General features: G+C 45.1%; 1 protein-coding gene across 1 annotated transcript in view; it reads left to right on the forward strand.

Moving 5' to 3' along the window:
* LOC145358605 (phospholipid phosphatase 2-like) overlaps nt 1–15603 on the forward strand; it is a 125702-nt gene that overhangs the window by 107188 nt on the left and 2911 nt on the right. Inside the window, exon 6 of the mRNA XM_080212799.1 lies at nt 13088–13264. Within this exon, the coding sequence (XP_080068925.1) occupies nt 13088–13264 (177 nt within the window). The remainder of the gene's footprint in view (nt 1–13087; nt 13265–15603) is intronic.

The following is a 15603-nucleotide window of genomic DNA, read 5'->3' on the forward strand; positions in this document are numbered from 1 at the left end:
GAATAGAGAGTAAGCCAGGGATGGAGAGATTAGTTGGTGTGACCAACAGCTTGGTTCAAAAGAATGTTTTCAGGAAAGTTCTCAATGGTGGGGGGAGTGTGCTAAACCTCAGAGTACTGAGGTGTCTGCTCAAGAACTACTCACAGCCAGGCACCAGGGAACACAGATCTTTATTTAGTCTACTCACACCATACTCCAAACGTTGACTGTCCATTCATGACTATTCACCCCAGATCACATGACCCATTCATTCCCTTACAAAGGGCTATACCCCAACATACTTAAAGTGGTGGAGAGGAAAAGGGGTGAGAAGGTTTCAGAGAGGGCATTTTCATAGACTTATAGAACCCCTACAGTGCAGAAGGAGGCCATCCAGCCCATCGAGTCTACACCGGCAACAATCCCACCCAGGCTCTATCCCCATAACCTCACATATTTACCTGTTAATCCCTCTAACCTATGCATCCTAGGATACTAAGGGGCAATTTATCATGGTCAATCAACCTAACCTGCACATCTTTGGACTGTGGGAAGAAACCAGAGCGCCCAGCAGAAACCTGCACAGACATGGGGAGGATGTGCAGATTCTGCACAGACAGTCACCCAGGTCCCTGGAGCTGTGAGGCAGCAGTGCTAACCACTGTACCATCCACCTTTTGGAGAGTACGGTCAATCGGGGAAGATGTTGTCACCGGTGGTAAAGTCAAGGGAAGGGGGTAATGGAGGGAACTTCACCTGAATGCTGGCAGTATCAGCAATTCATATGGGATTAGCCATTGCTTAAATATTCTTCTTCAAGATGGCACATTCATCGAGGCATTCTCCCTTATCGTGATCTTTTCAAGGGTTGTTGAAACTCATTCCAGCTGAGAGGAACACTGCCAGACTGCCCCTTGTCTGACTCGATTTACACTCTGGAATAGAATTGCAGGCTACTGGATTCAATTGCTCCTCTTCGACAGCAGATATCTCCCGAGTCAGCTTTCCTGTGTGACTTGGCTGCAGCCATTTCTTCAGCTGTCCTCTGAAACTTGAACTTCAAAAAAAGAGAAAGACCTTTCCATTCTGAGTTTGATTTATTCAAGCTGCTGTCAATCTCTGCCAGTTTATGCGGTCATGTCTCTCCGTCTGTCTCTGCTGATTAATTGTGAATGTGTTGCTTGGTGATATTCTGGATCCTCAATCAGTTGATGTCAATTCAGTCAAATTACTTGTTGTGGAGGCCGTGGATTTTTTTCTTTACAATAAGAAGCCAAGGTAGATGAAGCGTTCAGACCCCAAAACAGTGAAACTGTAGACCAGAATTAATCCCTTCATTGGGATTAAGGATAAGCAATTATAAACACAATCTAAGAAGGCTGAAGTTTGTGAAATGTTTCACAACTTTTAAGTTCTAGGAGGAATTGAATTAGAATTGAATACTTACAGAACAGAAGGAGGCTATTCAGTCCAAGTGCCAACCACAATCCCACTCAGCCCTATTCCCAAACCCTAATTTACACTGCTACTCCCCCTGACACTAAGGGTCAGTTTTAGCATGGCCAATCAACCTAACCCACACATCTTTGGACTGTGGGAGGAAACCGGAGCACCTGGTCAAAACCCGTGCAGACACAGGGAGAATGTGCAAACTCCACACGCACACAGTGATCCAAGACAGGAATCAAACCCGGGTCCCTGATGCTGTACTAACCACTGCGCCACCATGCTGTCCATGTTAGAACAGCCTACAGGACAACCAAAAGGGCAAGAGTAGCAGGTAAGTGGGAACAAGATCCCCACCAGATCATGATCCAAATAGGCAGCACGGTGGCACAGTGGTTAGCACTGTTGTCTCACAGTGCCAGAGATCTGGGTTCAATCCCAATAATGGGTGACTGTGTGGAGTTTGCACTATCTTCTCCATATTCCCAGTCCAAAGATCTGCAGATTAGGTTGATGGCCATGCTAAATTGCCCCTTAGTGTCCCAAGGAATGTAGATTAGGAAGAATAGTAGGATAATTATCTGGGGTTACAGGGATAAGGTGGGGGAGAGAGCCTGGATAAGATACTCTGTCAGAGAGTTGGTACAGACTCAGTGGGCCAAATGGCCTCCTTCTGCAGTACAGGGATTTCATTTGAAAGTCTATAATTCCACAAGCTGACTTGGAGCTGTACTACTGTTCCTTCATTGTTGCTGGGTCAAAATCCAGGAAGCCCTTACTTTGGGAGTAGGTAGACTGTAACAGTTCAAGAAGGCAACATACCCACAGCCTTCTCAAGAGCAAATGCGAGTAGACAATATATTCTGGCCTTGTCAATGATATCCACGGCCCGAGAATTGTAACGTAAGAAGTAGGAGCAGGAGTAGGCCATCTAGCCCTTCGAGCCTGCCCCACCATTCAATAAGATCATGGCTGATCTGAAGTGGATCAGTTCCACTTTCCCGCTTTCTCCCCATAACCCTTAATTCCCTTGTCTATCAGAAACCTATCTACCCGTGACTTAAATATATTTAGCGAGGTAGCCTCCACCACTTCAACGGGCAGAGAATTTCAGAGATTCACCAGCCTTTGAGTGAAGAAGTTCCTCCTCAACTCCGATGTAAACTGCCCCCCCTTTATCTTGAGGCTGTGCCCTCTAGTCCTGCTATCCTTTCTATGCGGGAAGAATCTCTCTACCTCTACCCTATCCATCCCTTTCATTATCTTATACGTCTCTATAAGATCTCCCCCCTCATCCTTCTAAACTCCAACGAGTACAGACCCAGTCTACTTAGTCTCTCTTCATAGTTCAACCTCCTCATCTCCGGTATCAGCCTAGTGAACCTCCTCTGCACTCCCTCCAAGGCCAATATATCCTTCTGCAAGTGCGGCGACCAAAACTGCACACAGTACTCCAGCTGCGGCCTCACCAGTACCCTGTACAGTTGCAGCAAGATAAAGTGACTCCATTTGAACAGTATAGTGATGTGAGAGGAAGTCTCTGTCTGGAGATATTAGGGCTACAGGAAGGAAATAGTTTATTTTTGCAGCTAGGGATGGGCAATATATGCTGGTCTAGCCAATGACGCTCATGTCCCATAAATGAATTTTTAAAAATTGAAGCTTAAACTTATTGTGAAAGGAGAACGCAGAGAATGATCTGACAAGAAAGTAATGTCCCACATGCACTTCATTTTACTGCCAACTCCCTCTGGTGACTAATCTCTAAACAAACAATGACTGCTTTTGAAATTTTTAAAATATTTTATTTATTAGTGTCACAAGTAGGCTTATCTTAGCCCTGCAATGAAGTTGTTGTGAAAATCTCTTAGTCACCACACTCCGGCGCCTATTCGGGTACACTGAGGGAGAATTTAGCATGGCTAATGCACCTAACCCACACATCACTGGACTGTGGGAGGAAACTGGAGCACCTTGAGGAAACCCAGGCAGACACAGGGAGAATGTGTAAACTCCACACAGACAGTGACCCGAGGCTGGAATTGAACCTGAGTCCCTGGCAACAACAAAGAACAACACAGCACGGGAAACAGGCCCTTCGGCCCAACGAGCCCGCGCCGCCGTCCTACTGTCTCAGTGACCTATTCATGATTTTAGTCTACGCCTAACGTGCGAGGATCAGGGAGGTCCAATTTAGGGACAATTTAGTACCCAATCAATCAGCCTAAAAGCACATCTTTGGGGGATGTGGGAGGAAACCGGAGCACCCGGAGGAAACCCACGCAACCACGGGGAGAACGTGCAAACTCCCACAGACACACACCCAAATCCATGTGTCCGCACAGTAACAGAGATAGTCTCTGAGCTGTCATGTTGCCCTCGAGATGGTCCAGTTTAAGCACACTAACGACATGAAGCAATAGGCAACTCCCGAAGCAACATCCAAGAGCAGCCCACTACAACCTGCCGCCTGCATGCCCCTTGCTGGACTTAAATGCCTGTGGAGACAAAAAAATTCATTATTAAACAGGCAAAGACTAACATTCCTGAGGCAAAACGTATTCCCAAGCCTACAATGTTCAGTAAGGCCTACTATATCCCCCTATATGTAGCCCACTCATATGGCTGTCTAAGTGACTCTTAAACAACCCTAGCGTGCCTGCTTCCACCACCTTACTCGGCAGTGCATTCCACACCCCCACTACCCTTTGCGTGAAAAACTGCCCTCTAATATTTGTCTTATACCTAGCCCCCCTCACCCTAAGCCCGTGACCCCTCGTTCTATCCATTTCTAGTAGCGGAAAAAGCTTACCACCATTTACTCTATCTATCCCCTTCATAATCTTATAAACCTCTATTAGATCCCCCCTCAGCCGACGTCTCTCAAGGGAAAACAGCCCAAGTTCATTCAATCTTTCCTCGTAAGACAGCCCTTCCATACCAGGCAACATCCTGGTAGAGGCAGCAGTGCTAACCACTGTGTCCTTGTGCTGCTTGTCTCAAACAGCACCTATCCTCTTAACAACTAAGAGGCAATAGCACGTTTACCCATATTCCAATTCAATCATGTTCTTTATCTGAATCCATTTGACCCAGTATAGTTAGGATGACCATGTATCAACCCTGCAGCAAAATGTTTTATAACTCGGTGATTTTAAAATCGGTTCAAATGATGGGGCTTTGGAATTTATTAATCCTCATGTGATATTGAATTCCTAGGCTTAGTCAATATTCGACTTCTGGGAATGTCAGTGTACACTGTGAACGTTACAATGACTGAATGTTCCACTGTACATCCTTTGCTTCCTTTGCAGCTATTCCTGGCCCCTACACGTCCTGGCTGACACTCCCTTGATGTTAGCTGTGGCTCATTTTGAGGTCCTTTTGTGTTGAGAATGCAAGATATTAGAGGTTCACATTACCACTCCAGAAATCTAAACACCTAATCCAGGCCAGCACTCCAGGGCAGTAATGAGGGAGTGCTGCACTGCCCAAGGTGCCATCTTGTGGGTGAGATAAGAACATAAGAAATAGGAGCAGGAGTAGGCCATCTAGCCCTTCGAGCCTGCCCCACCATTCAATAAGATCATGGCTGATCTGTCGTGGCTCAGTTCCACTTTCCCGCCCTCTCCCCATAACCCTTAATCCCCTCTCTTATCAAGAACCCATCAACCCGCTTCTTAAAAATATTTAGCGAGGCAGCCTCCACCACTTCAACGGGCAGAGAATTCCAGAGATTCACGACCCTTTGAGTGAAGAAGTTCCTCCTCAACTCCGTTCTAAACCGCCTCCCCTTTATCTTGAGGCTGTGCCCCCTAGTCCTACTGTCTTTTTTGAGCGGGAAGAGTCTCTCCACCTCTATCCTATCCATCCCATTCATCATCTTATACGTCTCAATGAGATCTCCCCTCATTCTTCTAAACTCTAACGAGTACAAGCCTAGTTTATTCAGCCTCTCCTCATAGCTCAATCCCCTCAACTCCGGTATCAGCCTAGTAAACCTCCTCTGCACTCCCTCCAGGGCCAAAATATCCTTGCGCAGGTGCGGCGCCCAAAACTGCACACAGTACTCCAGCTGCGGCCTCACCAATGCCCTATACAGCTGCAGCAAGACCTCCCTACTTTTATATTCAATCCCCCTCGCTATGAGATGTTATCGAGGCCCCAGCTGCTCCCTCAAATGGATTGGAAACATTCTGTGGCACCATTTTGAGGAAGAGCCAGGGTGGCGTTCCTGGTTTCCTGGCCTGTAGTTATCCCTCAACCAACATCGAAAAAGAACAGATCTGATTTATACCTCATTGCCAAGTCCCACAAACAGTGATGTGAAAGCTGGCTTCTGCATCTGCCTACATTCCCTCAAAAACCACACTTCAAAACTATCTGATAGGTTTGTAAGATTTTGGAATGTCCTGAAGGATATATAGGTGCCAAAGTTGTGGGGGTTAGGTTGATTGGCCATGCTAAATTGCCTCTTAGTGTCCTGGGATACATAGGTTAGAGGGACCAATGCGGTAAGTGTGTGGGGTGATAGGGATAGGGCTTGGGTGGAATTGTTATCAGTGCAGACTCGATGGGCCGAATGGCCTCCTTCTGCACTGTAGGGATTCTACATTTCTATTCTCTTTGCTTCCTTTCTCCTTTGTCTTTAAGCCCACCAAACCTGCTGCCTTTATCCCGAAATCTATCACCAAAAACCTCCAACCTCACCTGTAACTACAATTTTCTAGTGCCGCTGTGGCCCACAGACAAGATTGGTGAATCCTAAGCTTTATCTTTGACAGTCGCATTTTATCACATTCCCAAGCTCACTTCACCCTTTCCTGCTTCCCTTTCTCTATCCTTTCAAGGCGTATTTGGTGAGGAGCAGCATGTTACGATTGTCTCCCGACATGGGAGAAGAACATCCTATTAGCAGTTCAGACGTTCATTGGAAAACCAAGGTTGTAAACAGAAATGCAGCAACGCCACGGGAAGAGAAAGTGCTGAAAACGCCCAACAGGTCGAGAAGTATCAGGGTGGGGAGGGAAAAGGAATAGATTCTTTCATTAGAACCTCTCGGTTCCTTGATCTCCTTTGCTCCATTGATGCTGCCTGACCTGATGAGAATTTTCAGCATTGCCTGTTTTTATTTCGGATATTCAGCATTTTGCTTTTGTAGCACTGTGGAAGTATCGCCCATGGAGCAGTAAGTGCATTTACCATGAGGGCGTAGATGATCTTTGTGTTGCTAACCAGCTGTTGGGAACAAAAAAACAACAGTGCGAGGGAGAAAGGAAATTTTTCATCACATAAAGTTTGGACTTCATGTCCAACTGTCCCACCTTGTTGGACTATCCAATCCCTCATGCTTTGTTGGCTCCTGACAGATAATCTGTTGTGAATTTGGTTCCATTTACTTTGACCTTTAAAATCATTTTTTTGCTGGACTTAACCCAGTACATAAATCTCTCGCTGAACTGAATCCCAGTTTTCTTCAGTGCATTTTAACCAAGGTATGAACTTGACTGAAAGCCAGACAAATCCTGAATGCACACACGCGGCAAACAACACATTCCAGTACCCTCACATGTTTTTCTGGTCTCCTGAAACTGATCCTAAACCTCAGTAATGCTCCACCAAGTAGCTCAGTGCCGAAGATTGTGGCTGTCCTGTTGTTGTGGTAACTTATCATTCTTTGTGCTTCATCATATTACTGTGCTTGATTCATTTACTATCTGCAGCTTTAGAATAAAGAACAGTACAGCACAGGAACAGGCCCTTCGGCCCTCCAAGCCTGCGCCGACACATGACGCCTTTCTAAACTAAAGACCTTTTGTCTCTGTGCAATCCGTATCCCTCTATTTCCTGCCTATTCATGTATCTGTCAAGACACCTCTTAAACACTGCTTTAGTATCTGCCTCTTCCATCTCCCTGGCAGTGCATTCCAGGCACTTAATATCTGTGTAAAAAAAAAACTTGTCTCTCGCCATCTTTAAACTTTCCCCTTTTACCTTTGTCCCCTGGTAATTGACATTTCTACCCTGGGAAAAAGACCCTGACTCTCCATTCTATTCATGCCTCTCATCATTTTGTAAACTTCTATCAGGTCGCCCCTCAGTCTCCGGCCTTCAAGTGAAAACAAACAAAGTTTGTCCAATCTCAGCTCATACCTAATGCCCTCCAAACTAGGCAACATCCTGGTAAACCTTCTCTGCACCCTCTCCAAAGTCTCCGCATCCTTCTGGTAGTGTGGCGACCAAAATTGTACGCAATATTCCAAATGTGGCCTAACTAAATTTATATACAATTGTAACATGACTTGCCAATTTTTTATAGTCTATGCCCAATTGATGATGGCAAGCATGACATCCACTTTCTTGACTACCTTATCCATTTGCGTTGCCACTTTCATGGAACTGTGGACCTATACACCTAGATCCCTCTGTATGTTGATGCTTCTAAGGGTTCTTCCATTTACTGTATACTTCTCTCTTACACTAGACCTTCCAAAATGCATCACCTCGCCTTTGTCCAAATTAAATTCCTTCTGCCATTTATCCACCCAAATTTCCAATCTATTCATATCCTGCTGTATCCTCTGGCAATCCCCCTCACTATCCACAACTCCACCACTCTTTGTGTCATCTGCAAATTTATTAATCAGACCACCCACATTTTCCTCCAAATCATATGTGTAATATATTACAAACAATGGGGGTCTCAGCACAGATCGATCACCGATCTCCAGTCAGAAAAGCACCCTTTTATCTCTACTCTCTGACTCTGCCAGCTCCATATCTGTCTGACCAGCTCACCGCGAATCCTATTTGACTTTATCTTCCCTGTCAGTCTGCCATGAGGGACCTTGTCAAAGCCTTGCTAACGTCAATGTAAACAACATCCACCACCTTGCCCTCATCAATCATCTTTGTCACTTCCGCAACAAACTCCATCAAGTTTGTGGGGCATGACTCCCCCCCACAAAGCCATGTGCTTATTGCTAATAAGTCCTTTTTTTTAAAATACTAACCAAACTTTAAATTCATCTGTCTTACTCAAAACAAATGCATTTCAGAAGGCCAGTCCTGCCATGTTCAGTAACCTCTCCCTGTCTGTTCTTCCTTTTAGTCTTACTGGCCTTAGGTTCTAATTCCTCTGTGATCATTTCACATGCTGACTGACGTCTCTGGTTCTCACCACGCACATATGCACACTCTCATACGCGAGCCACAGCCAGAGGAGATGGAAGAGGCACGCACACATACCATGGGCAAACTTCTCTGTCAGGATATTGGTGCGCCACCAGTCTGTGTAATCCCTCTTACAGAACATAGAAAACTACACAAGCAGGCCCTTCAGCCCACAAGTTGCGCCGATGATATCCATACCTACTAGGCTTACCTATAACCCTCAATCCTATTAAGTCCAATGTACTCATCCAGAAGTCTCTTAAAAGACCCTATCGAATTTGCCTCCACCACCACCGACGGCAGCCAATTCCACTCACCCACCACCCTCTGAGTGAAAAACTTACCCCTGACATCTCCTCTGTACCTACTCCCCAGCACCTTAAACCTGTGTCCTCTCATAGCTACCATTTCAGCCCTGGGGAAAAGCCTCTGAGAATCCACCCGATCTATATCTCTCAACATCTTAAACACCTCTATCAGGTCACCTGTCATCCTTTGTCTCTCCAAGGAGAAAAGATTGAGCTGTCTCAACCCATCCTCATAAGGCATGCCACCCAATCCAGGCAACATCTTTGTAAATCTCCTCTGCACCCTTTCAATAGCTTCCACAGCCCTCCTATAATGAGGCGACCAGAACTGAGCACAGTACTCCAAGTGGGGTCCGACTAGGGTCTTATGAAGGTCCCACAAGCCCAGAAAGACATCCCAATGATCCACATTTCTGAAGCCCTCCCTCCTTCCTACACCAGCTCTTTAGCCACATATTTAACTCCACTGATTAAATTCTGATCCAGTGTTTGTCACAGTTATGAAGAGTATATTTCCTTGTAATTTCATTAAGCGCAGAATGTCATATCTACTGGATGCCAGGTTCAGCTGTGATAACCCAGTCTCACAATTGAGAATCTTCCATGTGGACTATGTGACTTCACATAAGGTGGCCTTTTTTTTGAGATACTTGAGAATGCTCCCCCCAGTATCAATCAGCAGCCTCAGGAAAGCAGGCGAGAAAGGCAGGAAGGCAGTATTTTTATGTTAAAGTCCACTTAGCTTTAAACAGCCATTTAGGTGATGCCAAGATCATGTCAACTTCTCAAATAGCAAGCCTCTTGGGCAATCACGGTAAAGATTCACTTTTGCAACACAATTAATGTCCCAGATTGTCAAATTTGAAATGTTTTGAGTGCAGTATTTATACTGCATATTAATGTTGTGATTAATTAACAACTCCATCATCATTGTATTGGTTACCAGTAGAGTAGAAAATAAATTGGAAGATCCTTGTCTTTTTTTTATTATCCAGCAATTTCTGTGTTTCTAACAATTACTTCTAGGAGCAGTTGATTGGTACGTTAGTGGCTTAATAATACTGAACACCCTTATACAACATCTAGGCACCCTATACCATGAGATGGCACAGTGGTTAATGTCACTGTCTCACAGCACCAGGGACCGGGGTTCAATTCCTGCCTTGGGTGTCTGTGTGGAGTTTGCACATTCTCCCCATGTATGCGTGGGTTTTCTGCTGGTGCTCCGGTTTCCTCCCACAGTCCAAAGATGTGCAGGTTAGAAGGATTAGCCATGGAGAAAGTTGTGTTAGGGGGATAGGGTAAGGGAGAGGGCCTGGATAAGACACTCTGTCAGCAAATTGGTGCACATCCAATGGGCCAAATGGCCCCTTCTGCACGCTAGGGATTCTATGAAACATCTCCTTGTGTGTCTTTATGCAAATATATATACGGCATGATCTTCTTTACCTGTAACCCCTCTCACCCTTCAGGTCCCTGACTTTATGGCTGGAATTTTATCATCTTGCCTGTTCCAGAATCGGGGCGGGCAAGGCTCACAGAACAGAAATCTCCATTGGCCTCAGGCAGGATTTTACAATTCTGCCGTATAAACTCAGACGGTCAAGAGGCTTGACAGCTCCTCTAGACCTTATGTTGTGTGGTTTGGAGGAACTGTGGTCTGTCAACCTCGTTGACCTTGTTCATTTGGTGTCGAAATTTGTAGCACTCTGCATTTCCAGTATTTGGATGTCTCCATTTGAGTTGCTTTTCTGGCACTCACTTCGAGTAGTGTTTATCTTTGACAGTCTGACTGCTTTGTTCGGACAGCCTGGTTTCTCCTGTTCCTTCTGAAGGCAGCGTTCCCTCGGTCCGTCCCTAGAATGAACTCAAGTTTTCTTTTTCTGTGTGGTGCATTGGGCATTGATGTTTTGAAAATACAAAACCTTCATTTCCAATTATTTTACAATTTCAGCCAAATGTTTGTTTACTTTTATTCCAATCCTTTGTCAAGCTTATACATCTTTTCATTCAGCTCAGCAACTACGGTGGTGAGTTCACTTGTCCTTGTTTCGGAGTATTCTGCTATTAAAGTCCATCTCTGTTCTTCCGTACTGCTCTTCTCATCTTTCATATACTTCATATTGGATTAAAGTTCAAGAATTTTAGCAGTTTTTGGTTGTTATTTCATAGAATGCCCACACATTCAATCCATTCCAGTCATATGTTTCATAGAATCCCTGTGGTGCAGAATGAGGCCCTCGGCCCATTGAGTCTACACCAACCACAATCCCACCCAGGCCCTATTCCCATGATCTCACGCATTTACCCTGCCAATCCACCTGACACTAAGGAACAATTTAGTACAGCCAATTCACCTAACCCACACATATTTGGAGTGTGGGAGGAAACCGGAGCACCCAGAGGAAACCCACGCAGACACGGGGAGAATGTGCAAACTCCACACAGACGTAACTTGATGCTGGAATTGAACCCGGGTCCCTGGCACTGCGAGCCGTCGGTGCTAACCACTGTGCCACCGTGCCGCATTCAACTAACTGTTCTGATTTATTAGCAATTCTTTTTCCTGTTGCAGGTACTTTTCATAATCCTTAACCGATGATGAATGTCAGTTCTAATGTTTGATTAGCAAATTCTTTGAGCAGGTTTTTCCAATGGTGTTCGCCTCAAGACCACCCGAGCTTAGCAGACCTTTGGTCTGTGTCCCTTCTGTGATTCCACCCTTTGTATATATGTGAAAGTTGGTGCCAAAAATTGTTGCTCTACACAGAACGACTTCAGCAGATCCTAATTCCTGGGCACTGTCTATCTTTAATTTTACACCTGCTAATTGATTCAGAGATGCATCACTCTGTTTTGTGAGAACTTCTGCTTTCTCCTGCAAGTCTTCAACCTTTGCTTGAATTTGAGGTTCTTTATTCTCATTTCAGCCCTGCCATTACAGCAACTCAGTGGTTTTCAGTAACTTTGAGACATCCAGTGACTAAATTGGTTAGGATTATATTCATTGGTGTTTAGAAGAGAGGGGAACTCATAAAATTAATGAGATTAGACAGGGTGGAGAGTTTTGTCCTTGTCCTCCATTTTGTTTTCACTGTTGGCCAGGACTGTCTCCAGCCAAGTCTTAACATGTTTCTGTTCTGAAATTGTGGTACTCGTGGCTTCATTATCCATCCGCAACTTGGAAAGTTCGATAGCTTTTCCTTCCAGTCCTGCCTTGTTTCCCTTCAGCTGGTTATTCAGCTTCTCAGCCCCTTGTACCTCTCGGCCTTCCCCCGAGAATATAGAACGTTGTTGAGTTTTCTCTGCCAACTGGTTCTTCAGTTCACTCAGCGTGACAAATTCATTTTGCTTCTTTTCCAAAGGAGCAAGTTTAACCCGAGAGGCCCTTGTGTGAAAATACTTCAACTGGTTTTCCTTTTGTCAATAAAGCTCAATTAGTTTGTCTTGAACTTTTTTGTGATTCAATAGAATCTCTGCAACTTTGTTCTGTTATTGTGAAGACAGCCTTTACTACTTCATGCTGTTGAAGATTCATACAGCCCTTTTGCATTTGACCTTGAAAGACAATTAGCTGTTCTTTCAACTGTTTATTTACATGTTGACCTCTTGTGAGGGAGGGCTGCCCTGTCAGAGATATTAGATGAGATTTTGCAGCCTCACTCCCCCCCCCCCCCCCCCCCCCCCCCCCCCCAAGGTCAATGGACCTTTCTATGTTCCATCCCTCACCCACTCTGATACTTGTGGTGCACGGGATGGCAAAATTCTGGCCAATATGTTTCATATGAGACACTGGGGGAGGCTGTGACTGTTTTAGTTGGATGTAAAAGACCCTAAGATACTGTGCAAAGAAGAGTAAAATAGTTCTCCCACTGTCCTGACCAGTATTCATTCATGTTCAACATTCATTGCTTGAGGGATGTTACTGTGTGTAAATTGGTTAATCATTTGCTAACACAACAATAATGACTACATTTCAACAATAATTCATTGGCTGTGAAATGCTTTGGAGTGTCTTGAGGATGTGAAAGGCACTATATAAATGACAGTTTGTTCATCATGGTATCCCATTTGCAGATTCTGCACCTTAACCTGCCCTGATTTGAAGTAGTTAACTCTCCTGTTGATCAGGAAATACTTGTTTCCATTAATATTTATATTTTTCTCTCTGTTTCGCCCAGCTGTATGTGCAGGTCCGTTTACAGGCCAAATGGGCCAGGCTTTTGCGGCCAACCATCCAGTTCTTCCTGTTGGCGTTTGCGATTTACGTGGGTTATACCCGGGTCTCTGACTACCGCCACTTCTGGAGTGACGTACTGGCTGGATTTCTACAAGGAGCCATTGTCGCCATTTTGGTTGTGAGTATTGTAGGCACAATTGTCCTGGTGTTTCTTGGCTTCCAGGTGAGCATTTCACTGCCCATTGAAATCCTGTCTTCACAAATGCTGCAATTTGAGCACTTATGTTGAGTGCCAGTAATGGCTCTGTGGGCTGTGCTCTCTCCTGTGAGTCAGGGATTTGAGAGTTCCCTGTCCCCCTCTAAAAACCTGAACACAAAATCGAGGCCAACGTCCTGCTGCAATACTGAGGGAATGCTGCACAGTCAGAGATGCTGTGATTTGGATCAGATACAAATGCGTGCCTGCCCTCTCACCTAGATACAAAAGATCTGAAGACTTTTAATTCAAAGAGCAGGGGAGGTTCTCCAGTGGCCTGTCCACAATTTATCCCTCAACCAGTACCTCTAAAAACAAACGATCTGGTGTTTGGGAGTTTGCAGTTTATGGGATCTTGTTTTGGGAAAATTACCTCCAACATTTTGTACATTGCAACAGTGACTTCAGAAATAAAAGTATTTCATTGGTTGCAAAGTCATGAATGCTCCTTTTAATAAATGCAAGCCTTTTTACTTTGGGAAAAATTGACTTTTTTTAAAAAAAATCTTCAGAGATAAGGAATTAAATTGATGATTGGAAAATATAAACTGGCAAATGTGTGACTGTGCAGTGACAACCTGGAAGGTCTCTTAATTTAATTGCTGGTCTGTGCGGAGTGAGGCGGGTCTTGAACGTAACAAAGCTGAGATTGTCCTCTTTGTCCAAGGACACCAGGGAATAGAAATCAGCCATCATTCCTGCTCCTGATCTCTGCACGCCCCTGTTGGCTAGTACTTGTATATGAATAACGGGCGAGGACAGGGTTGAGTATTTCCCGCAAAGCCCTTTGCCAACGCAAGTATCTAAGCTTTGAACATTGTAGAATCATAGAATCTCTAAAGTGCAGAAGGAGACCATTCGGTCCATCGAGTCTGCACCAACAACAAGGCCCTATCTGTGTGACCCCATGTATTTACCCTGCTAGTTCCTCTAAGGGGCAATTTAGCATGGCTAACCAACCTAACCTGCACATATTTTGGGGTGTGGGAGGAAACCAGAGCATCTGGAGGAAGCCCACGTATACTTGGGGAGAATGCAAACTCCACACAGACAGTTACTCGAAGCTGGAATTGAATCCGTGTCCCTGGCACTGTGAGGCAGCAGTGCTAATCATTGTGCCACTGTGTCATCGTGAGTAGTGAAAGAGGAAGAAGCAAAGAAAGTGGGGGCAGGGAAGAAAAATGAAGATCAGTCAGTTTTCCTTAACCAACATCATCTTGTCCTTGGTAGCCACTCCCTACTCCTTAGATTCCGTCCTCCAGAATCATCAACAGAATCCCTACGGTGCAGAAGAGACCATATGACCCATCAAGTCAAGACTGACTCTTAACAGAGTTTCTTACCAAGGCCCTCTTCATTGCCCCGTTCCCATAACCCCATGCATTTACCATGGCTAATCCATCTAACTTACACACTTTGGGATGCTAAGGGACAGTTCTGCATAGCCAGTCCACCTAACCTGCACATCTTTGGACTGTGGGAAGAAACTGGAACACTTGGAGGAAACCCACGCAGATCCGGGCAGAGGGTGCAAACTCGACATAGACTCAAGGCTGGAATTGAACCCGGGTCCCTGGCACTGCGAGGCAATAGTGCTAACTGTACCACCGTGCTGCCCTAGTGATGGAAACAGATGAAAGTCAGTCTTAGTGCATCACTAGGTGCAGGGAAGAGAAATGGGGTATGTAATGTATATATGTGACCCTGTCCCTCCAAAGAGTTGCTCTTTCTGATGAATTTCTTTCCATAAGAAATTTCTTTCCACAGAGGGATCTAGGTGTGTGTGTACATAGATCCCTGAAAGTTGGGAATCAAGTAGATAAGGTTGTTAAGAAGGCGTACGGTGTCTTGGCGTTTATTGGTAGGGGGATTGAATTTAGGAGTCGCAGTGTAATGTTGCAACTGTACACTACTCTAGTGCGGCCGCACTTGGAGTACTGTGTGCAGTTCTGGTCCCCGCATTACAAGAAGGATGTGGAGGCGTTGGAGAGGGTGCAGAGGAGGTTTACTAGGATGTTGCCTGGTATGGTGGGGAGGTCCTATGAGGAGAGACTGAGGGATTTAGGGTTGTTTTCGTTGGAAAGAAGGCGGCTAAGAGGGGATCTTATTGAAACATATAAGATGATTAGAGGTTTAGATAGGGTGGATAGTGATAGCCTTTTTCCTCGGATGGAGAAAGCTAGCACGAGGGGGCATGGCTTTAAATTAAGGGGGGGTAGCTACAGGACGGATGTCAGGGGTAGGTTCTTTACCCAGCGGGT

The sequence above is a fragment of the Carcharhinus amblyrhynchos genome, chromosome 26, assembly GCF_965287045.1.
Source record: "Carcharhinus amblyrhynchos chromosome 26, sCarAmb.v2.hapA, whole genome shotgun sequence".
Classification (NCBI taxonomy): Eukaryota; Metazoa; Chordata; class Chondrichthyes; order Carcharhiniformes; family Carcharhinidae; genus Carcharhinus; species Carcharhinus amblyrhynchos.